The sequence below is a fragment of the Propithecus coquereli genome, unplaced genomic scaffold (genome assembly GCF_000956105.1).
Source record: "Propithecus coquereli isolate 6110/MARCELLA unplaced genomic scaffold, Pcoq_1.0 Scaffold210, whole genome shotgun sequence".
In the NCBI taxonomy this organism is placed as follows: domain Eukaryota; kingdom Metazoa; phylum Chordata; class Mammalia; order Primates; family Indriidae; genus Propithecus; species Propithecus coquereli.
Window position 1 is genome coordinate 4,322,991 of NW_012146079.1, and position 25,310 is coordinate 4,348,300.

Below are 25,310 nucleotides of genomic sequence, written 5' to 3' on the forward strand. Positions count from 1 at the left end.
GCTGAAGCAGATGTTGCCAAGAACCTAACAGTGTTAGTGACAAAAGCAAGAACTCCCAGCAAGAAGTCTGAGGGACTTTCTTCATCACAAGTGGTATCTCCTAAGCAGTTTAATTACAGCGGATTAAGCCGGAAGTGGAATGCTGCACTAAGGGAATAATGACACAAAGGAGGTGAAGCAGAAAACCCCAATTTCCTTTTTTTAAGGAAAAAAAAATCTCTATTTATTGAAATGAATTGCAAAGAAAAGAGTGGAGTGTGGCATTTTCCCCAGCTCAGAGTTCAATGGGTTATTAAAGAACCATGTATCTCTTTGGCCATTCCAGTGGCAAGGATCTTCAGCCTGTCTGTAGAAAATGAACCGCAGGCTTGGAACTTCATTAAGATGCAGGAGCTTTCCTCCTGGACAAATGGCTCACTCATTCAGCCCCTTCCTTCCTGCTTCTCCTTGCAGGCCCTTGCCTGGCTTAGCTTATATTTTACATTCAGCACCTCTAGTTACCCAGAAATTGCATGCAAAATCGTGAAATGGAAAATCATTCGGCCATGGCTTCATCAGTTCTGCCTGGCATTGCAGCATCCTTGACTTGCAATGCTCAGAGCCCGGGCTAAGAGATTTGCTTACAGAAAGCCCGGAGCCCCCAAACATCTACCAAAAGTTGCGATTTGAATACGCGCTCTTAGCACACCCGCTGTGTAACTGGGGCAAGTCTATGGACATGAACAGAACTGAAATCAGACTATAGAAAGTCACAGTGAACAGGAAAGTTGCCAGAATAGAATGCAGGTAAAAGTAATGGTTGTCTTATATGCATTGCCTGTGGGAGTTGGCAGCGTTTTGCTAAGAGGAGCCTTGTCAGGCCCAGCGCTTAATAACTAGCCGTTTCTATAGTGATCCCCCATGGTAACCTGTTGGTGATTCATGGTAGCCAGAGTCCATGGCAAGGAGTTCTTAAACCTTGTCATTCACACTGTGTTTGGAAAGTAATAGGATATCTCGATCCAGAGGGAGGCAAGGAAAGGGATGAGGTGGGAAGAGAAATAGGAATCCAGCGCCCGCCATGTGCTCAGTGCGTGCTCAGCATGTCACATGTCAGTTCATCGCATTCTCACCACAGCCCATAAGACAGGCGTCGTTGTTCCTGATATACAGGTGAGAAAACTGAGGCTCTGAGAAGTTTGACTATTTGTGGGGGGCAACAGTTGGCATGATGGAAGAGGTATGCGCTTTGGAGGTGGGATCAGAGGCCAGCCTTACCACCCACGGGTTCAGTGATCTGGGCCAAGTAGGGAAACGTTTGATTTCTCATCTGTAAAATCTGGACAAGTATGCTTACACACTGGATTGTGGGAGGCTCAACTGAGATAATGTAAATAATAGCACAGTCCTGGCACACAATAAACCCTCCGAAAATGGCAGGTATCATTCTATGATCTCACAGTGGGAGAACTAAGATCTGAACCTCAGGAGGTCGGCGTCACCCCGCCCTCAGGCCTCTTCCCCCATGACACCTCCAGATCTACACTTGAGTACTATTCTTAAGTTATGAGGATAAGCACAGCCAGGGCACGGTGCAGGGTATCAGTGAGCCCAGTGCCCGCGGAATTCTTTACGTTTCAGCTGTGTATGCTGCAGGTCAGTCCCCATGCCTCAGCAGGCAGAGCTGAGACCAGCAGGAGGATGACCTCACTCCATCATGCACAACATATATTAATCTCTGAACATTTCTGTATGTTTGAACTATTTCATTTAAAAATGTACAGCCTCCTTCCAAAAACGACATGATGGAGATTTCATCAGACCTGATGACTGATTAGACAAAGAGGGCAAGACACAGAGAGGAGTTTAAAAATAACCTTGGATCGCTTCTCGGACTTTTGGCTAATATCAAGTGTAAAAATAACCTTGGTGCATACCTTCAAAACTTGCCATATTACATTACTAAAATTATCTGTCTCTGTGTCTGTCTGCCCTGCTACTGTATGCGTTATGTGTCTTTGCATCCCCCATGCCTAGCACAGTGCCTGGCACATAGTAGGTGCTCAAAAAAAGTGCCCAGCATAAGTTGGACTGAACTACCAACATAGTAATGAAGATCCGGTAAGAGCAAGTTCCCAGGACTGTAGCTTCTAGACCTGTGTGTGGCTTTGCTTGATTTCAGCTCACCTTAGGACCCTGAGGCAGGCTGTTTCCGTAAGTGCCACTGAGTGGGGCCGGGCCAGTGCTGAGCACTAGAGATGCTCATGTTCAATTACTCAGAAGACAGGTTAAAGGGCACTGCCTCCCGTTTCCTACAGAGACGTACTTTCATTCCCTGAAATGACAACTTCTCTGCACTCACTTAATGGGATCCCAAATAACATGTTGCAAACCAATCTTTTATCACTGTTGCCCCTTGGAACACATTTCAAATGCTGGCCATTAAAAACAGGCCATTTCATGGGCCTTTAATGATGACACTAATAACTGTGGATTTTTGTCTCCTAGAGTCCTGATGAGCCAAGCCAAGGAGTAAATTACGGAGCTAACTTTTATGTACACGGTTTATTGATCTGTGAGCTTCAAGGGAACTACACCAGCCCCTATAGCTCGGCGGTCCCGATTACCTTTTCATCTATGTAATTGGGCCACCAGGGCACAGTTAATTTTCAATTTATATTAATAGGAAGACAAAGAACATGATGTACCACCTCTGTATTAAAGTAATGGACATATCAAAATATTCTGCCTGGTAATTATCAGTAAATCAGCTTTCCCATGACCCAGCGAGGATTATGTTGCTAATTCACTGTGCACTTCATCATAATTCATCATGAGGAAGTTCAGTGCTGCCGTGTGTAAAGGTGCTTCCCTGTAAAGCATCTAACTGTCTTCATCTGTGTTGTTGCCCGTCTTTGTTTCTTACCAGGTGAAAGTCATGCTTCGCATTTGTTCCACCCTGGCTCGGGATACCTCAGAATCCAGCTCTTTCCTCAAGGTGGACCCGCGGAAGAAGCAAATCACCTTGTATGATCCCCTGACTTGCGGAGGTCAAAATGCTTTCCAGAAGAGAGGCAACCAGGTCCCTCCGAAGATGTTTGCCTTTGATGCAGTTTTTCCGCAAGATGCCTCTCAGGTGGGTATAAATGCCGCTCAGGCTTAGGCGGTGGCGATTAAAGAAGCAGTGACTCGTTTGCTAGGACCTGTGATCAGGGAGGGTGTCTTTCGGAGCATTCTGATGGACCAATTCCTCCATCTGCACAACTTTTAGATGTCAGTTTGAGCCTCATCGAATAGTTCAGTGCTTTTGAATTACTGGTGTCATACGTTGGGCAGGATCGGTGTGCCGGGATTTCAACAAAACATATCCCTGGGGAGAAGAAGAGTGAGCTGGTCAGTGGGTAGCATATAGAAGCAGGAAGACAGCAGGCAGAATTGGAAGTTACAGGGACAGCTGGCCCACTAGAACCTGCTCCTGCCTGGCTTCTAGGTGTGGGCATGTAAGAAGGGGAAAAGCGTTTCAGGGATCTGGGTGAGAATTAGATGACGTCCTCAGGCCCTCTGTAAGCACACTGGGGTGGAGGGAAGGTCTGTAGTCCTTGTGAGGAACCGGAGTGCTAGACAGGGGGGCTGAGGCTGGCATGCGTCCTGTGGCCTGGATCAGGGGAGAAGAGAGGCTTGAGGGTAGCTGTTATATCAGCTATTGCTGCATTGCACAGTACCCTGAAACCAAGTGCTTAAAATAATAAGCATTTTTATTGCCCATGGGTCAGCTGAGCAGCCCTTCTGGTCCTGGATCAGCTCATTTACGTGTCTGATCAGCCTCAGCCATGGGTCGGGTGGGCAGCTCTGTGGGTCTTGGCCGGGTGGTACCCAGCCAAAATGAAATGATCCTGTATTACACCGTGGGCACATGTTTGGGGGTGTCCTGGCTTTAGGCTGGTCTAGAGTCACATTGGCCGGGTCAAATGGTCTCTCTTCCACATTGTCTATCATCATCCGGCAGGCTAGCTTGGGCTTGTTCTCACGGCAGTGTCCAGGACCCACGCATGCAGGCCCCTGAGGCCAGGCCCAGAACTGACACGGTACCACTTCTGCCGCATTCTATTGGCCCAGCTTCCAGAGGTGGGAGGGAGGAGCTGCCAGCCACATTGCATGGGCCTTGCACACAGGGTAGGGTGGAGAATTGGGGCCATTTTTGTTAATCTACTAGGAGTATAATTTGGAGGCTACTTGGGGGCCCCAGGTGCCGAGATTACTGGACCATAAGTAGCCAATGAATTGCAGACCCTACCAGAAGCTGAAGGTGCAGCTGAAGCTTCTAGTAGACATCCATTCTTACCTGGATTGGCTTCTGGAGCTGTGATGAATATGGGCCTCTAAGAGGCACCAAACAGTGCCTATTTCTGCAAGGGACTAGGGATAGAGGAGGGGACATGAGTATAGAACTAATTGCAGAAATAAATAACCCAGGCTGTAAGTATCCAGTGGCCTACTTTGCCTGCATTTTGGCTTCAGACACCTGCACCTTTCTGATAAATTTCTAGTACTTCTCAAGATTTATACAAAACTGTGTGTAACTGATAGCCTGTAGCAGAACCTAAGGACAATGGTGTAGCCTGTGTTAATTTCCTCCATGTTGCATGTAGTACAGGAAGTGATGACATTCACACAAGCTCCTGTGTCACACCTTGGGCACACAACACGTATCGTAGGCTCCATTCTTTAAGATGTTGAGCACGTGGTTTCCCCAACGAGTTTTACCATAAGAAGACAAAGTAGTTTATGGATAAATTCTATGGTTTCTCTCTTCATTATGTTTTTTTTTGTGTGTTGTACCACCCAATGGGGTCAGTAATTTAAACCTGATAGTGGGTCTAATAAATGGCCTACAAATAATTTAATTAACACAGTTAAAACTTTTCAGAAGCGAATCTCTGTAAGTTGTAAAAATTCCAAAGCAAACCCTAAATTAAGCATGGATATTAATGAATTTTAGGTTTATTCCAGAAAAAGGAGCCATTTTTTATTTATAGTCTTTGTTTAGATTGCACACGTGGTTCCGGAGCTCAGTATGCTCAATGTTATAGTTTCACTCATTTCAGAATGTTTTGCTTTTGTTTAAATTGTCCATATTATAATCAATTATGTTTCTATGTAAATTTGCACTTTTTCAGAAGTTCCGTGGGGTAGGAAAGGTAGGTATCACTCTTTTCACGTAACAGATAAGGAAACTGAGACTCAGAGATTACATCACTTGTTCAAAGTCCCTGTCCTCAGCAGACATCCTTTCTGGATTTTTCCCATTAAACTCTCTGCATCCTGCTCATGTTGTATCTCTGACCTCCCTCCATTTTATCCACCATTACTAGCAGCGTGGCCTCAGGCAAGCCACTCAGCTTGTGTGGGCCTCTGTGTCCTCATCTGTCAAATGAGAGCAAGACTAAAATGTACCTCATTAGGCTGTTGTGATTCATCAATTTGACACATATGAAGTACCTATGGCAGAGCCTGGAACATAGCTAGTGCTCAATAAATGTTATTTTTACCATGACATCATCAGTCTATGGCCATACCATGTGGCCTGAACATGCCTGATCTCGTCTGATCTTGGAAGCTATGCAGGGTCAGGCCTGGTTAGTACTTGGATGGGAGACCATTACATCATCATTGTCAATGCCAGTATCATGCCGCCAGCCACAGTTAGCTCAGCCCCTACAGGCTATAAAAGCTTAAAAACCAGAAAGTGCAGAGTGGGCCTCTGCTCTCAGGTCCTTGTGGTTAGCCTGTGAAGCAGCAGCCACCACAGTGACCCCAGGCAGTTGTAAAATTTGCTTTTTCTCAGTTTCTGAGGATATCAGCTTCCTGAAGCTACGCAATGACTGTTAACAGTCCATGTTCCTTGTTGCCTGAATGAGCCATCCTTATTTCCCCTAAGTGGCCTTGGCAGTCACTAGCTGCCTACTGCTGGGACCAGCCTCCGCTGGGTTTGGCTTGTGGGGTTGAAAGTAGGGGGACAGAGGCTTCCTGCAGACCTGGCCCTGCCCGTGGGGTCTGTGCTCAGGAAGGCTGCATGCTTCTCCACGTCCAAGGGGAAAGCAGCAAGGGGCCTCCAGGAGTCGTGGTCAGCTCTTAACAAACACCAGATGGACAAATTGCTGACCACTCTGTTCTTGGTAGATAGCCAGACAGGAACTCTGCAAGGGGATACCTGGCCACCTGTGCCCTCTGATGCCACTCCAATGCTCCGCTGTTTCCTCTGCACAGGTGATTCAGTGATGGCAGTTTGGTCCACATACAACCAACGTTCTTCCTGGTGACTCAAGAATCTAATGGTTTATTTTATGTATGGCTCAGGGTGGGCTCACAGCCTCCAACTCCCACCTCACTTATGTTCAAAGAAGGCTTAGTTCGTTGGGCAGTAACTTCTCCCCACTCTGCAGCGGCACTTCGGGCCAGTTCATCAAGATTCAGCTGCCTCAGTCTCAGGGTTTAGCACCAGGCTCCCGTTGCCTTGGTCCTGGGGGGTGTGAAAGCTCCTGTGGTTCCCCACAGCGGGCCCTGCCCTGCTGCCCCCTTGGCCGAGGAGGAGCCCCCAGCAGAGTTGCTGAGGCAACCACCCTGGAACAACTGACAGTTGTTGAGAGTGTGGTTTTTTAATTTCAGTTGGGGAGAGAAAATTGATTTCCAGATACTTAGGTTCATTGTACTACTGAAACCTGGAGCTGAGTGACTCGATTCATTGCCCAGGCTGCTGGGTTTTAGACTCCCAGTGGGAGGCACATTGCTCTGCCGACTGCAGGGCCCCAGTGTGTGCGTGGCCTCGCAATGCTGCCACAAGCCCTGACTCCAGCCCTGAGACAGAAATGAAGGCAACAGGACACGGAATGATTTTGTCCTCCTGCTGCCGTGAAGAGGCTCAGGTACCAACCAGAGAGAAGTTTCCCAGAGTTCCAAGTTGGTCCACAAAATTTATGGAGTTGCTGTTGTTTGCAGAGCACTATATTATTGGGTGTTAATGGGGAAATGCAAAAAGTCATCAAGAACTTGGTCCCTGGCCAAGGATTTATTAGTCAGGTTGGAGATGAGACACAACAGGCCAAAGAACACCCATAATAACATCCTGGCAAGTGGCGGTTGATAGTGTGTGCATTGAACGTATCCATAGAGAAAGAAAGAAAAGGCTGGTTTTGAAAGAGGAGGATGTGGATTGGAAAAGGAGAGAGAGGTCGGGAGAGAAAGCAGACGTAGATCACAAACTTCCTGCTGATGTTAGAGCTACATGTTTTCCAAGGTCTCTCTCCTGAAATGGCACATCACCTCTTCCCCCTCGTGAGCCTGGCCCATTTCATAAGCTGTGTGTAAAGGAAGGATCTAGTTAGCAAAGGGCGAATGGCAAGTTTCATTGCCTGGTCCAGGAGGCTGGAATGGCAGATGGGGGACAGGAATGACGACATCCATGAGCACCCTGTGCCCCCATTCCAGCCTGCTCCTGCCTGGTCTGCAAGTGCAGCAGCTGAAACGGACCACAGATCAGCAGAAGCGTGGTTTGCAGTTAACGTGTAATGCTCAGGTTTGCAAAGGGCAGAAGGTACCCAAGGGATCTGATCCCCTTCAGGCCTCTGTGGCAGGGGCTGGCCCATCTGGGAATGCAGTGACGCTGGGACCCTAAGCCCTGGGAAGGCAGGCTCACTTTTACGTCATTAATGGTGCCTTGGCCATGTGGTCCATTCACAGCTCGTGTCTCCTTTTGTGTCTGACAGGCTGAAGTGTGTGCTGGAACCGTGGCAGAGGTGATCCAGTCCGTGGTCAACGGGGCCGATGGCTGTGTGTTCTGCTTCGGCCACGCCAAGCTGGGTTAGTAGGAGCTTTACTTTCGTGCTGCTCGTTGCGTTCCCTGTTGCCCCAGGCCTCCTTCTGTATCGGTCCCAGAGTCCTCAGGCGAAAGGAAGGGTTAAGTTTCTCTGAGGTGCTGAAGAACCATTTCTGCGTTTGAAACACAGGTGTTCATCTTAAGTGGACACCCATTCATGCAGGAAAGCCTTCAAGTCCAGGAGATGAACTGAGGAGTAGCAGGGCTGTGCCCACTTGGTCCAGGTCAGAGAGGCAAGTAGGAAAATGTATGTTTCCTGAGCAGGGGCTGCGTGGGAAGCAGATAGGGCTCCCTGCACACACCTCCACCCCCAAGGTGATCAGAGCTGATGTGAAAGCTGGAGGAGCAACCACCGAGCAAAGCCCAGACCCGTGTTAGGACCTGCCTGGGGAAAGCAGTCTGGCCAGCCGCCCTTGCTGCCCAACACGCAGTATCCGCGCGCTGTCGGAGCCCTCCCGTGCACAAGCATCTGGGGAAGGAGGCAGCATCCCCCGCAACACACACACAAGGGTTTCAACTAAATCCCCTCACAGTCCCATCTTAACCCTGGCCTGTGGCCATCTGCTCACCAGGCCTTGCCATCCACACTTAATAGATTAGTGATTTGGAGAGCTCCAACAAGTGTCCTTGGCAGAAACTCCAGCAGAGGCCCTGCCGAGGGTGTGGAGGCCAGTTCTCGGCCGGGACAGAAAGCCCGTCACCTCTCTCTGCACTTCTGTCCTAGCCAGCTCTTCCTCTTTCCTTGATCTCCATCAAAGCAACGATCTGGACTTTAATGGAATTTGCTCACACTATAAAAATATACACAGCATTTAACTTGAGAAAGGACATAAAGTGCAAGTATGTGGATTTAATCTCTGAGGTGGCTGTAAAAAGAATCACACACTGCATGTGTAAAACAATGCAGAAACTGGATAGCTTGTGGTATTTGGGACCCTGCTCAAGGTACATTGTGATTTAATCATGTCATTTGCCTGGGCTCTTGCCTTTCTTATGGTAGCCATTTAACCTGTAGTATTAGGAAATGCCGTTTTTTATTTTTGGCAAATGCTTACTATTTCTCTGACCTTTTCATTCCTTTTCCTCCCTTTTCCCCACTTCCCTGTACCTTTCTTCTGCAGCCATGACGTCTTTGTTCAAGATGGTAGAATGGTGCCTGGACACTCAAACTGCTTTTTCTTTCTCCCCCGGCTCTCCCAGGAAAATCCTACACCATGATTGGGAAGGACGACTCCATGCAGAACCTCGGCATCATTCCCTGCGCCATCTCTTGGCTCTTCAAGCTGATAAATGAACGGAAAGAAAAGACCGGCGCCCGCTTCTCTGTCCGGATCTCAGCCGTGGAGGTGTGGGGGAAGGAAGAGAACCTGCGGGACCTGCTGTCAGAGGTGGCCACGGGCAGCCTGCAGGACGGCCAGTCCCCAGGCGTGTACCTGTGCGAGGACCCCATCTGCGGCACGCAGGTGATTGCTCCTGGAGCTTGGCTGGCCCCGAGGAGGCTCATCCTGGCCTCAGAGGCTGGGGCGGCCCAACCCCGGGCATCACTCAACCTGGAAACTGGGAGGCTTACGGGTGTTTACTTTAAAGTGGACTGGAACTTTATGGTCTGCAGCTGCGGGGCCATCTGCTCGCCCAACCTAAATATTTGTACCTTGAATCTAACTGACAATGCACAGGAACCACAATTGTTGTAGCATTTGGGGGGAAAATCGAATTCACTCTCTTTACGTCCCTTTCAAAAAAAGAGTACAATCTTTCTTTTGTTTAACAACAAACCGAAATATTTACTGCTCTGCATAAATAGCTACAGCCATTACCGGGGCTGTTTATGGCTCTATAAACTGTGTTTCTGGCACTGGTTTACAGTCGGATTAGCAGTGCTGTAGGAAAAAGTAATAACCACGTTCTAATTAGAACCGTGATATAATTGTTGGGACTGTGGAAGCCAAGAGAAGCTCCAGTTGCCTTTTCAGGATGTTACGTCTGGTACGAGTGTCTCCCCCTTGCTGTCTGACAATAGGTGACTCGGGAGCCTCTGATTCGTATCCAGAACAATCCATTCTTCCAGTCTCTAGCAGTAGGCTTCATTTTCTAGTTTTATCAGCTCCCTGCTCCTTTACGTATGTGTTCTCGTGATCCCAACTGGGATTGTTCGCACAGGTGAGGATCCCACCCCCCGTGGCCTGTTATGCTCATCTACTCAAACCTGACCATACTCTCCCCCTGCTTAAAGCACCTCAGATCCTTCCCTTTTCCTTATGAATCCTCTTTTGTCTGCGTCAGTCACCTGGAAGACTTGTTAAAACACCGATCACTGGGCTTCACCCCCAGAGTTTCTGATTCAGAAGGTCTGACGTAGACCTACTGCTCCAAAAATTTGCATTTCTGTCAAGTTCCCATGTAATGTTGATGGCTGGTCCAGGGATCACACTTTGAGAACCACTGTTCTAAAGTGCAAGATGTGCTCAGACAGTATCTACGCAGCACCTGTGATGGAATCGGTAGGACCCGACCCTCTGCTCCTCTTCCCAGCGTTTCCTAGACATTCAGACACGCTTTCACCTCCACTCACTTTTGTCACTTCATTGGCGAAGTTCCATCTGGGTGAAAGATCTGGTTCACTGAAGACTAAGAAGAAGAAGAGGAGGAAACCAACATTCTCTTTAACATTTGTTGCTGAAAAATCTTTAAAATCCCTTGGTTTATTTTTCTATAGCAAGTACAAAACCATGAACACAATAGAATCTCTCTTTTAAGTTCAAGGACTTTAATGGTCTCAGGTTCTGAATATTGGCTCTCACAGTTCAAAATTAGAGTAGAAAATTGTCAGAATTTGTACCAACCCTAAGGCATATACTGCAAATCAGTTCTTGGAATAAAACTCAGGAACGAGAGTTCCTTTTTCTCCCCAAAAAGAGAATGCTGGTCAAATTTTGATAATATGATCGTTCTGATTCAGGTTTACTCTAATTGCCAAGTGTTCTCATAAGATTTGGACACATTACCCTCTGTGCTCTCTTTAATTAATTAATAAGTATGCCAGGAACATGAATTCAGGAACTAAAGGTAAAAATAGATATCTTTTAAATACAGATGAGACATTCAAAATAGGTATCTCTTAAGTACAGATGATATCTCTTAAATTCAGATGAGAATTTAGGAACTAAAGATAAAAATAGATATCTCTTAAATACAGATGAGACACATGGATGTTTCAGGGTGCCTTTTTACACTTCTTGTTTATGCTAGTAAAAATTGGCGTTAATTAAATAACTGGAAAATGAGGGGTCATGTGAAAGCTAACCAAGCTTTTTACTTCTTTGGGACAGCAATGCTGTCAGGGCTAAAATCACATTTTGCAAGCTGCCCATCTCCAAACAATCTAATCTTTGGAATCAAAATGCAGTCACATCCCTTATCCCTTGTGTTGTCTTAGGTGAATGGATAGCCAGGGGGTTGGTTTGCTGTCCTCTGCAGAGATAAGGCTGGGCCACCTGCTCCCACAGGTCACTGCCATGCAACCATTTGCTTTTCACACCTGCTATTTATAGATTCTCTGTAAGTTGGAAAATGGGTAAAAATAGGTTTTATCCAATTAAGTGTGCTCAATATTAATCTTTAAAAGTGAATTAATTAAGCTGAGAATTGCACATAAGTATAGCGCCTGGTTCCAGAAGGACTTTCAGCCTTAGAGAAGCATGTGGCTTTACTGTACAGAAGGGACAGCCGGTTGAATGGAGCCGTAGCATCCAGGCGTGGGTGACAGGCAAACCCCCCTCAGCCTACAGCTTCACTCAGCTCTTGGCTTCTGTCTTCCAGCTGCAGAACCAGAGCGAGCTGCGCGCCCCCACCGCGGAGAAGGCCGCCTTCTTCCTGGACGCAGCCATTGCCTCCCGCCGGAGCCACCAGCAGGACTGCGACGAGGACGCCCACCGCAGCTCGCACATGTTCTTCACTCTGCACATCTACCAGTACCGCATGGAGAAGAGCGGGAAAGGGGGAAGTGAGTCGGCCGCCCTCTCCCCTCGCGCTCCCTCCCCTCCTCCCCCCAGCCAGAAACCCCTCCTCTCGGGCAGCCGTGACCTTTTCTCAGTGGAGTACGATGTGCAGTGCCGTGATTGGTAATTCAAGGTGATTGTAGAGTCTGGGCTGAAGTTTACTTTTGAACTGTCTAAGGGAAGAGGGTTTGTTTCAGTAAAGACAATTTATGGGTTTTTTTTATTTTATTTTATTTTATTTATTTTTTTTGAGACAGAATCTTGCTTTGTTGCCCAGGCCAGAGTGAGTGCCGTGGCGTCAGCCTATCTCACAGCAACCTCAAACTCCTGGGCTCAGGCAATCCTTCTGCCTCAGCCTCCCGAGTAGCTGGGACTAGAGGCATGCGCCACCATGCCCGGCTAATTTTTTCTATATATTTTTAGTTGTCCAATTAATTTCTTTCTATTTTTAGTAGAGATGGGGTCTCGCTCTTGCTCAGGCTGGTCTCAAACTCCTGACCTTGAGCGATCCACCCGCCTCAGCCTCGCAGAGTGCTAGGATTACAGGCGTGAGCCACCGCGCCCGGCCAGTAAAGACAATTTATGAGTGTGATTGCCATGAGAACGTGAAAGGACAAACTTAAAAACAAGTGCTTGATAGTATGTCTTTGTTCATAAACCCTAAATGTGGTTATCATGAAAGACCAACATTTACCCATCAAAGCACCCTGGAATATGTTATTAATCATTGGCTTGCGTCTGCTATGTGGGCGCAAAAGAAAGTCATGTTTTTTAAAGAATGTAGAAATGAGACTTTTGAATAACCGCCCAGGCCCTGGCTGCCTCCCTCAGGACGTGCCCGTCAGCGCAGAGTCCCCATGGAAGCCCAGGCACGGTGTCTGCTCTGGGAGCGAGCCGCACCGTCAGGAACCAGCCCTGTGGTTGTACAGACCCCTCCTGGCTATTTTTTCAAAGTCAGCACAGCCCTTGGTGCAGTTCTCGGTCCTCCGCCCAGCAAAGCCCAGTGCCGTCCTGCAGCTGAGTATCTCGGCTGGAATCCTGGTCTGTTGACCTCACTGGGTCTCACAGTGCCGCTGGGCTGGCCAGGCAGTGGCTTCCGCAGTCTCTCAATGTCCACCTCGGTGGGGATTTCAAAACATGGGCAGCTGGACCCCAGTGCCTTCCTAATGATTGTCTCAAGGACACTGGATGCCAGAAAAACAGAAAACTCTGAGTTAGGAGACTAACCCTGGCCTGGAAATTGTGTAAAGCCAATGGACTAAAGCAGAGGCAATCAACAAACCTATTCTAGGGAATCCTGGAATTAAGACATCCCACTGGGATCTGTGGACAAGACTCCCCGATTTCTCCCTAAGTATCCTTGTTGCCCAAAAGACTTGAAAACCAGTACTCCTGGAGATAGCTCTTGGGGGCCTGTTACCCCAAGTGGAAGCTCCTCCCTTCCCCAACCTCAGTGGTCTTTTGACCTGTCTCCTGCCATTGTTCCTACTCCTTAGTTGTCGTTTACGTTCAGGTTTATCGAGATATGATTTATAGTCAGTAAAACTTACACTCTTTATGTGTAAAAGGTGAGTTTTGGCAAAGCTATGTGGTCGTACAGCCACCACCACTATGAAGATAGAATGGTGCCATCACCATGCAAAGTCCCTCTTGCCCTTTGTCCCTGCCTCATACCTCTACCCACACCACTGATCAGATTTTCGTCTTTCTAGTTTTGCCTTTCTCCGGAATATCATACCAATGGAATCATGTGGTCCATATGTGACCTTTCGTGTCTGGCTTCTTTCATCCAGTGCATTTGAGGTCACCTGTGTTGCCGCCTGCTCCTATAGTGTTCACGGGGCCTGGAAACCTGGCTCCTACCCTCGCCTCCAGGACTGAGTGCAAATATCTGCACCTGGAGCTGGCAGGCCACTAACCAGCCGGCCTTTAAGGCTCTGCAAATCAGCCTTGAGCCACCTGCAACGGCAGCTGCCCAAGGAACCTAGATACTGGCTCTCACTTGCAGGACTTTGGGCGTCCCAGGAAGGTGTCCCCATTAGCAGAGGACCAGATCTCTCTTGGCAACCTGTGATGGTGAGAAAGGACTGACCGGGGAAGAGCAGAATATGTTGAATGTGACTCTCTCAGGGGAGATTCATTCTCAGTAAAGGTTCACACCATTAGCGCGCTCCCGTTTGAGTAATGTTCTTAAAGAAGGAAACGGGGGATTAGGATAGGGATGAGAAGATCCAGACCTTTAGTTTAGAATCCACAACAGAGTTTTGTCCACATTTCTCCTAACAGTTTGAGAGCTGGCCTTAAATCCTGTCCTGTTTTTTTCCCCCCTGGGTAATGTCTTAGCAGTGTGAATGTGAGAGTCTGAAGGATGTTTATTTTATTCTTTTAAGCAGCCATCAATAATAATAATACTCAGAGCCTGCAGTGGATTCTTGCACTTTCAGCAAAGAGTGACTCACAAAAGATCTGAACCTTGAGCCAAATGGCTCCCAAATAGCACTGAGCAGAAAAATCTCAGGAGATGGGATAATCTCCTCCTCTTCCTAGGTTTCAAACCAAACTAAAAACAACTCTGTTTTGGGTTTCCATTTTTTAATTTTTCCTGGTTCTGCTCTCAATTTGAAATCTGAACATTGGAGAAATCTTGAAAACAAGGAAACAGTTAATTAAATTGCTTCCAATGTAAGAACCTGAAATTCAGCTTCCACAGAAGTTTAGGCTTTGATGTTTCCTAAACTCAATGATCCACCCCAAATGGGTACTTAATGAATCCTTGGCATGTATTAAATATTTAGCATCAAACTCATCTTCTTACTATTTTTAACTTGTGAAAGAGAATTGCTTTTAAATAATAAATTCAGGTTAAAGGAAAAGGCAAATACCATTAATGGCTTCCAGCACCTCTTGGAGGTTCTTTCTAATGTTTCAATAGATGAGAACAGAGAAGGGGCAAGAGTTCAGGCTACTGGGGATCAGTCCCAGAAAGATCTGGGGGGACATCTCTTGCCTCTTGAGAAGAGATCCAGGCCAGAATGCACACAGCCCTCCAGCCCATGGCCTGCTTGACTTCAGTGAATTTATAACTGTTTAAAATATAATGAGAAGATTTGGGGTGGTGTTTAAAATGGAAATTTTGTTTGCTTGTATATAAGTAATAATCTCTGTGGACCTGGCAGCCAGAACTCAATTAGGGGAAAGTTTATTAATTAGTCACCCTGCAAGGAAGCAGGAAGCAGAGCATGCTGCTGTTAACTGGCTGTTAGAAGAGATCTCTGCTGCAAATACTAAACACATGGTGCGTATATGCACCTGAATCTTATATACAGAAATGCATTTTTATATACACACATACATATGCATGTAAATAGACGGACAAAAATGTTTTAAACATGTCCAGTTAAGATAGAAAAGAAAATTCTTTGTTGATGTATCGATGTTTTACAGATAGCACTAGGTTAAGCTTAAAATATCTGCCTGAGGCCTAGCACAGTGGCTCATGCCTGTAATCCCAGCATTCTGGGAGGCTGAGGCAGGAGAATCACTCAGGCCAAGAGTTGGAGACAAGCCTGGACAACATAGAAAGACCCCATCTCTACAAAAATAAAAATTAAAAAAAAAATAGCCAGACACTATGGTGGTGCGTGCCTATAGTCCTGGCTACTCAGGAGGCTAAGGTGGGAGGATTGCTTGAGCCCAGGAGTGTGAGGCTGCAGTGAGCTATGATAGCACCCCTGTACTCAAGCCTGGGCAAGAGAACAAGACCCTGTCTCAAAAAAATAATTTTTTTCTGGAATATTAGGCTGAGTCTTCAGCCATCAAAGAGGCCTTCCTCTGCTTTGCTAAGCTAACTCTGTAATGGTGTGAGAGCCTCCTTGGGAATTTCAGCATTGAGGATGAGACCCCAAAGCCCTAAAGATCATGGAGCTGCTCCTTGTAATAATGGGTATATTAGGCATCTAAGTCAAGATAGCATAGGTTGAATATCCCTTATCCAAAATGCTTGGGACCAAAAGTGTTTCAGATTTCAGATTTTTTTTCAGATTTTGGAAATATTTACAAATACATAATGAGATATCTTGCAGATGGGATCCAAACCTAAACATGAAATTGATTTAAGTTTCATATATACCTTATACACATAGCCCAAAGGTAATTTTATACACCATATTGTATAATTTTGTGCATGAAACAAAATTTTGACTGCGTTTTGACTGTGACTCATCAGATGCGGTCAGGTCAGGAATTTTCCACTTGTGGCATCCTGTTGGTGCTCAAAAAGTTGTATATTTTTGGAGCATTTTGGATTTCAGATTTTCAGGTTAGGTCTGCTTAACCTGTACTAGCGATACTTCAGGGTAATGTGTTAATGATACAGAAAGTTTACCTGTCCTGTTGATAGAGATGGATTTTAAAAGGATCACTTTGATGAGTATTCTAAGCTTGCAAGCAGCTGTTGCCCAGGGTCAAGAATGATGCTGGGTCTCTGATTTGTGCGTCCACTTTGCGGCCTCCAGTTGCAGGCTGGGCTGGCTGTGTGTGCACGAATGAGTGTACGGGCACTTCTGCACGCATCTATGCCTACACTCATCTGATGACAAGTCTAATCGGACTATTTCCTGAATCTCAGTTTTCTTTTGACAATAAACACTGTTTCTCCATGTGTCGTGGAATGGCTTAAATCAGCTAATGCCCTGTCCAAACCCTCTTCTCAGGCCTCCTGGTCTCTCTGCCACTCTCCCGGATAATTTCTCCTCCTGTTTAATGAGATGACAGAGATGACTGGTACGCCACCGTGGCTTCCCTTCTCTCAGCTTCACACTCCGTGCCCCTGTCCCTCAGTGTCTCCCTGCTCCCTCGCGCAGGTCTGCTTCTCCCATGTCCTTGCCCCCCCACCTCAGCCGGGACCCCAACAACTATCTTTTTATGCTTATATTTTCAATATCTCCTACCACAAAGTCAGGGATGCAGAAGGAAGGAATGGAGGCAGGGAGGAAGGTAAAAAAAGGAAACGAAAAGAACAAAAACCAACAATAATAATTAAAAAAAAAAGAAAAACTTGTCTCTGTGCCACTTCCCCCAAGCTGCCTCCTCCATAGAGACTTCCAGATTCTCCACCCTGAATACTATGTTCTCCTGTGAATCCCACAGCAATTTGGGGGATGTCACGCTTTTGCCTTATTCTACCTTATGTTTTTGTCATGCATGTGCTTGTCCAGGCCACATTAGACTATAAGTTCCTTGAGGACAGGGGGCCTGATGACTCATCCTGTGGTCCTCCACCGTGCTGGCATTGTGCCCGGCACATCACACTCAAGCTTCATTTGGTCCAGTGGCACGTGTGCTGTGTTTTAAAAAATGAATTTCTCTGTTATCTAATCTAACTGTTTCAGTAAGGGAAAGATCACCCAATTACCTTTCATGCAAGCAGAAGATATGAATTTGGAGAAACCAAATTTATGCAATGCAATCAGAGGAAGTTGGTCAGTTTGTTGAGAAAGTTGGTTAGAAAGGGGAATTATATAAAATAATATATTTATCTCATAAACATTTTATCTTAAAACATACCAATGTGTATTTATTCATGGATCTTATGATATAGAGCCATGGCTTTTTCTCGTAGAATAGTTTTCATCTCAAAGTTCTGAGTTTCATGAACCATGCCTATATTGCTAGTTTAGTTTTTGCTTTAAATTTATTCAAAGAGATTCAAAAACTTAAAAGATACTTGTGCAGCCAACTAAGTATAGACTTTTTCTAGATTCTTACCATTTTTTTCACTCCATAATTTCTCATTCACATATAACTGAATGTCTTATTTGAAAAAAAAAAAAAATTGGCCAGATACCGTGGCTCACGCCTCTAATCCCACTCCTTTGGGAGGCCGAGGTGGGAGGATCGCTTTAGGCCAGGAGTTCAAGACCAGCCTGAGCAACATAGTGAGATCCCATCTCTACAAAAAATTTAAAAATTAGCTGGGCACAGTGGTGCACACCTGTAGTCCCAGCTACTTGAGAGGGTAAGGCAGGAATTATCACTTGAGGCTAGGAATTTGAAGTTGCAGTGAGCCATGATGCACTGCCCTCTAGCCTGGGCAACAGAGGAAGACCCTGTCTCAAAAAACAAAAACAAACAAACAAAAAATACTCTTTTTTCATCACATCTTTCCAAAGCATTGAGTTTAGTTTTTATAGAAACATTAACTCTCTTTTAAAAATCATTTTATTGGTTTACATAGTATCTCATTGTTATTTATAATAACAAGTACAAATGGCATAAATAAGTTTAGGAGGAAACACAGCTGACCTTTTGACAAGTATACAGCTGATTTTTTTGTAGCAAAAGTACACAAACTAGACTACAGTCTCCACTAACCTCAAGCCCTCAGCGTCAGCCAGCATGTCTTACCCAGGTGACGGCGAGCACCAGTTACTTTGGCCAGGTGTAAGGCAGTGCTTCCAAACTTTGCCACACAGTGGACTCACCTGGAGAGCTTTTAAATGAATCCCAAAACACATGTTGCACTCCAGACCAATTAAATTAGGAAGTCTGGGAGTGGGAGCCAGGCGTCAGTATTTCTTTAAAGATTCCAAGATGATTGCAACGTGCAGCTAAGTTTGGGAGCCACTACATTAAAAGAAGGTGAGTTAAAAGAACTTCTGCATGCTTTGTTGTTAGCTTTGGATTTTCATCTGAGGTTCAGCATTAATTTTCTAAGAGATCTTGGGTGATTTATTTAATATCTGCAAACCTCGGTTTCCTCATCTATAAAATGGGGCTAATTTCTGCATTACAGGATTATTGTAGAAATAAGTTAGAGTTTAGAAATAAGGAGAGTTTAGAATTTTCTGATACTTTCCAGGTGCTTAATAAAATGTGGCTCAGGAATAGGTAAAATTATTATATTGTTTCCTGTGGGTAGAATAAGGCATGTGGGTAATATGGTTTGGTCAAAGTCTAGACTTAAAATATACATATTAGAATATAAATAAAGGATTACTCAAGGCAGACTGAGTTATGTCCCTTTAATCCTGTAGCCTTTTCAGAAATCTGAAAAGTCGATGAGGAATCTGCTTCTTACATGCTACTAATAATCACCTATTTCCTTCATGATAGAACTAGTTTTCTCCCCAGCCACTTGTAGTGATGTAAATTCTTGATAATAGTAAATGGCCTGTGCTCACTCAGCTTGGACATTTCAGGTGAAACACCATGTGTGAAATTCAGAATCCTAGGACTGCTGAAACTCCAGTGGTTATAGAGTAGAGAGTAGATTTTCCATTGTCTAAATGTGACTCTCATTTTGAGTCATGCAGGTATAATTATAGGTATTTTATAATATTATTCTTCAGCACAGTCTAAACTGTGCCTTTTGTTCTCTGTGTTCTGTTTTACTACCTGTACATTATGCATCTTATTCCATTACATCAAATGGACTATTAGAGTCTGAAAGTCCAAATTGGTCCCGTCTTTGCCCTTTAATCTGCAGTATGTGTGGAATAGCTGAGCTTCTCCTTCTATATAATTAGGCTGAAAAACAGATGATATTTTGCTATAAAAATAACTATTTCCTTTAGCATGCTACCATGACCCAAACTTGCATGATACAAAATAGGATAAAAGAGAAGTAACGTGTCTTCCTTTTTAAGAGGTTTTACTGGGGATAGTGGAAGATGAACAAAACATAACATCCTTAATGTAAAAAGTTCTTTGCCATAGATGTACCAGAGCAGCTGGAGTGCCTGAATTGCATTGCTGTGCTTTCTGTAAATATCCATCACCTCTTTTGTCAGTACTAGGTATGAAACTGTGGGTGGGAAGGGGTACAGACAAGGTTAAGGTTAGGACAGCGGTTCCTGAATGTTTTCATCCTATAGCATGAGCACTGCCTCGCCCTCCTCATCAGTGCTGTCCTGTGGGCTCTTCCTGTACGTGCATGGGCGCCCAGGTCCGGCACCCACCCCAGACACTGCGCATGCTCCAGACACACCCACATACCACCCCCTGCGTTAGCTTTCTCCACCAACACCTTTCAAAGTTACCTGGCCTCCACAACAGCTTTGGGAAGTCTTCATCTCTACTTCTGCTGTTTTCCTTCTGTACAGAGTAGGCAAAGGCAGAGGGAAAAGTTGGTGTCCTGGAAGCAACAGGAGAGGGACCAGGTATGATGGTGTGAGCTGGGCCACCTGGAAAGGTAGGAGTCCACAGGTCTGGAAGAGAGGGGGTCTGCTGCTGCCTGGGAGTGAGGGAGAGGATCAAAGGAGGTGGTCAAGGACGGTGGTCAAGGACTTAGGTGATGTGCTGAGGGCCACACTGCTCTGGGAAAGTGGGGGCACAGGAAGGCAGCCTTGTATTCTAAGCCAACTGACTGTTATGTTCCCTGTGCCTGTGACCAGTTTAGCCATCTCAGCTTAGAGGATGCTCTGTGCCCAGCCTTGCCATGAGTCTCATGAGGGCTCTGAGGTTGATGCAGTTTTCTGGCCCAAATGGACCTGGGGAAGATCCGAGTGGGGTACCGGGGCTCTGTGGGAACAGTAGCCAGAGATTTAGTTCAGAAGCTTGTCCCCGTGGCCCAGACGAACATGCCTCCCAGAAGGTCTTTGCACAGGTTGGATGGGTTCCTGACTACACCAAGAGAGGCTGGAGTTGAGCCTGGGCCCCTTTGGGACCTGGTGTGGGAAAGGCTGGTGGACTTATTTCATCGGCTGAGACAGGTGTGCGCCACCCAGTAAGTCCCTGCACAAGTGGGGTAATCCCTCAACCACGACAAGAAGAACTGGAGCTGAGACTGGGACTCCTCTGTGGGATGGAGACTGGTGTGCCTGTCACAATCGTCTCAGCTCAGAGGGGTGTACATCGCCCAGCAAGTTCCTGTGCAGATAGGATAGTTCCCTGACCGTAGTGGGAGGGGCTGGAGCTGAAACTGGGCTCCCTCGGGATCCTCTGTGGTATGGAGGCTGCAGAGCCTGCCTCGTTGGTCCAGACGGGTGCAGGTCTCCCTGCAGGTCTCGGCACAAATGAGGTAGTTCCCCAGCTGTCCGCCATCTCTCTTTATCTCTCTTTTTTTCCACTGGTATGTCCTTTCTAACTCTCATGTGATTACTCTTTGCCTTTCCATACTTATACATTTTACCTATTGTTTCTTTCTTTTTTTTTATTTCAGCATATTATGGGGGTACAGATGATTAGGTTACATGTGATGCCCTTGCCCCCCCTCCCCCCAAGTCCGAGCTTCAAGTGTGTCCATCCCCCGGGAGGTGCGCATCGTATTCATTGTTTGTGCATATGCCTGTCCCCTCCTCCCCCCTCCCCCCCCCCCCCGCCCAACATCCAATAAATGTTATTCTTATATGTGCACTTAAGTGTTGATCAGTGAAACCAATTTGATGGTGAGTATGTGTTTCTTTACATTACATTTGAAATGCATTTCTCACAGACAGCATATAGTAGAGTTCCACTTTTTTATCCAAACTGATTTTTGCCTTTTAATAAGGATATTCAGACTATTTATATTTAATATGATTAATGCTATGGTTTTGTTCAAAGCATTGCTTTTCTATGTTTTTTTTTTGTCCTATCTGTTCTTTTTTCTCCTTTTAATCTGCCTTTTCTGGATTAATTAAACATTTTTTAATGATTTCACCTTATATCTTTTGTTGGCTGATTAGCTATAACTTTTTATTACTTAATGGTTGCTTCAGGATTTATAATATACATTTTAAGTTATCACAGCCTACTTTCAAGTGATATTATAGCACTTATATATCGAATAAAAACCTTACAATAGTACACTACCATTTCTCCCCTTTGACTTTTATTCTATTGTTGTTAAACATTTTAATTTTACATATGTCATAATTCACACATTACATTGTTAATTTGTTTAAACAGTTATCTTTTAAAGAGATTTGAATAAGAAAAAATTGATATATTTACCCATGTGGTTATTATTTCCCAAGCTCTTCATTCCTTTGTATATATTCTTTTTACATTTGCTTATGGTGAATTCTTTTAGCTTTTTTAAGCCTGAAAATGTTTTTTATTTCACTTTTGTTTTGGCATGATACTTCTTCTGAGTGTATACTTTTACCTTTACAGTGTTTAGTACTTTTAAAATGTTGGTCCATTGTCTTCTCCCATGTATTAGTTCAAATGAGAAATTTGTCATCCTCCTTGTCTTTGTTCCTTACATGTAGTGTGCTTTTTTCTTCTATTTTCAGGGTTTTTCTCTTCATCACTGGTTTTGAGAAGTTTGATGATAATGTGCTTTGGTGTAGTTTTCCTTATGTTTCTCGGGGATCATTTATCTTCTTGGATCTGTGGGTTTATAGTTTTCATCAAATTTGGGTACATTTGGGCCATATTTCTTCAAATATTTTATCCATACCACACTGTGTCTTCTCCTTCAGGGATTCTGATCACACATTTTGGACACCTGAGGTTGTCCTAGAGCTCTTTTTTTTCCCTGAGTGTTTTTGTTTGTTTATTTTCAAATTTTCTCTCTGTATTTCATTTTAGGTAGTTTATATTGCTAGATTCTCAATTCACTAATTTTTCATTCTGAAATAGCTAATCTGGCATTAATCCCATCTAGTGTATTTTTTATCGCACACATTGTAGTTTTCATTGATAGAGATTCAATTTTGTGTCTTTTAAAAATATATTCCATGTCTCTACCTAACTTTTTGAACATTTGAAATACAAGTGTAATAACTATTTTAATAGCCTTCTCTGTCAATTCTAACATCTATGCTCATGCTGGGTGGGTTCCAATTATCTTCATTATGGGTCTCATTTTCCTGCTTATTTACATACCTGGTTATTTTTGATTGGGTACCAACATTTGGATTTACCTTGTTGAGGACTGGATATTTTTGTATTTTGTAATATTCTTAAGCTTTATTTTAGGATGTGGTTGGGTTACTTGGAAAACAGTTGGATCCTTTTTGGTCTTGCTTTTCATGTTTGTTAGGTGGCACCAGGTCAGGGCTCAGTCTAGGGCTAAGTATTCTCCACTGCTGAAATAAGACTTTTCTGTGTATTCTACCCAATGTTCTATGAATCCTGAGGTTTTCCAGTCCGTCTGTTGGGAAAAGCCACTATTCCTGGCCTCATGTGAGCTATTACCTCTAATCTTTTTAGGTGGTTGATTCACAGCCTTGGGTAGATTCACACATGTGCTGAGCAGTACTCCGTTGAATACTTCTGTGAATCTGCAAAGCTCTCTCCTTTCCAGTATTCTGTCTTGTAAACTGTTGCCACTTTGGTCTCCCTATACTTCAGAGGTAGAAGTACTCATGAGCAAGTTACTTAACTTTTCTGAAGTGCTATTTTCTCATCTGTTAAAAAAAGGATAATAGTATTTAGCTTATGGTTTTACCATGGGGGAATTGAATGAGAGTAGTGTTTGTGTAGCACCTGGAACTTGGCAGATACTCAGCAAATATTTGGGCTTTCCCTATCTCTGCACCTGGTTGTTACTTCTCCCTGATTTTCCTTGGGTTTCCAACCTGATTTCTAGCTGAGCTTTAGATTAGGTCCCCTAAGATAACCAAAGCAGATAATCACTCATGGGCTATTCAGGTTTTAACTTGATGAATTTCATAATTCTATTATTCAAAGGACATTTAAGTACAAACCTTATCCTCTTTCAATTAGACATTTATCTTCTCTAAAATCTCACCCAATTCAACCTACTGGAATTATTCATTTATTTATACTGTGAATGTCAGTAGCCTTTAGAAGATCATTGATGTGGGATGGACAGAATTTAAGAGGACCAATGCTTTATGTGACCCCAGTAGGATTTAGGGTTAAGATTTCCTACTAGGTCATGAACTTCAACCTTTTCCTTTTTCCTCAGATTCCCCAAGGAGCTACATGAAGAACAGATGTGTGTTTGCTAGAACTTAACCACTTCTCTTCTTCTCTTGTCCTCTCTCCTGTGGCAGTGTCTGGAGGTCGCAGCCGCCTGCATCTCATTGATCTCGGCAGCTGTGTGAAAGCTCTTAGCAAAAATAGGGAAGGAGGCTCGGGGTTGTGCCTCTCCCTGTCTGCTCTGGGCAATGTCATCCTGGCTCTTGTCAACGGCAGCAAACACGTTCCATACAAGTAAGTGCTTCTTCTACTCACAGAGTGGGATGGGGTGAGCATGGTGCCAGAGCTGGGTGTAAGACTGTCAATCCAGTGTTGTCTGAGGAGAGGTGTGCCACGGAGGGACAGTCCGGACCACATTATTAGTTCAGCGCCTTAGCTAACCAGCTAAGAGAGAGCAGCCTTAGCTAACAATTGTGTAATGCAAGATCTTCCACATTTGGAAGTTTTAGGAATACATCTATTCCAGTTCTAACTTTAGGCTGCTCAAGTCAGAGGGAATGGGAAATTATCTCAGCTGAGGTCTCCAATCACAATTGCTATTGGTGGATTATTGTCACCATAACATAGATGTATCTGTTTCATAGTGACGTGAACAAAGGGAGGAAGATTGGCTTACCCTTCCCTTAGGAGTAGGGCCGCCAGATTTATCCTGAAAATACAGGATACACAGTTAAATTTGAATTTCAGATAAACAATAAACGATATTTTATTATAACTATACCCTCCAATATTACACGGGACTGTGGGTGTCATTATTTTATCTGACAGCCCTACTTAGGAGAGCTTAGCAAGCCTAGGGAATTACCGTCCATCTTCCCGTGTAAATGTTTATTCCACTTCCAGGATCCTTCCCCTCTTTCTGTTACTGCTCCAAGACAAATCAGACCTGTTCCTATGTCTGGCACAGCTAAAGCCACCTCCACCATCACTGCAACTTAGCTTTGCCACAGTGTGGTGCTGGGGGCTTGGCTGACTTCCGTGCCCATGCCAAGGCCCAGATGTGCCTCTTGTGAGCCAAGTGAACCTTCAGTCTTCATAAAATGGGGATTATAGCTGTATATCTGCTCTATATCGGAGGGATGTAAGACTCTGAATGATATGGTATGTGTGAAAATTTTTTGTAGAATTTAGAACACTGTGGCCAATAACCAATATTAACAATCTGGTTGAGCCTATCCTCATCTATTTCGATGGAAAAAACGCCTACCTTAGTGACCATGAGGATTAAGTACATACATGCAGAATCATTTTTTTAATCTGTAAAAATCCTATAAAACATAAGTTACTATTGTGTGGGAGGAAAAAGGTAAGTTGAGCAGTTAGCTCTACAATAACTGAGACTCAGGATGGGTCCTGGAGTTCTCCTTTCCCTCTGCCCTAAGTCGATGCCGTACCTCCCGAAACACTGTCTTCTTATTTTCCACCAGGAGGATCATACTGAATTGACTTCAGGAGCGTAAATGGTGGTTATAATCCCATCTGCCTCAATTCTTGAAGTTTGGAATCCTACTTGAATAAAACCAGAAATGGTTTTCCCAGCTCTTGTAATGACCCTTTTCTATAAGAGAAAAATTCAAGTTTAAGGT

The 25,310-nt window shown here is 44.7% G+C and overlaps 1 protein-coding gene across 1 annotated transcript in view; it reads left to right on the top strand.

The window, feature by feature from the left end:
- KIF26B (kinesin family member 26B) overlaps positions 1-25,310 on the top strand; it is a 451,375-nt gene that overhangs the window by 386,317 nt on the left and 39,748 nt on the right. The window contains exons 6-10 of the mRNA XM_012644360.1: positions 2,909-3,115; positions 7,743-7,836; positions 9,053-9,315; positions 11,672-11,855; positions 23,799-23,958. Of these exons, the coding sequence (XP_012499814.1) occupies positions 2,909-3,115; positions 7,743-7,836; positions 9,053-9,315; positions 11,672-11,855; positions 23,799-23,958 (908 nt within the window). The remainder of the gene's footprint in view (positions 1-2,908; positions 3,116-7,742; positions 7,837-9,052; positions 9,316-11,671; positions 11,856-23,798; positions 23,959-25,310) is intronic.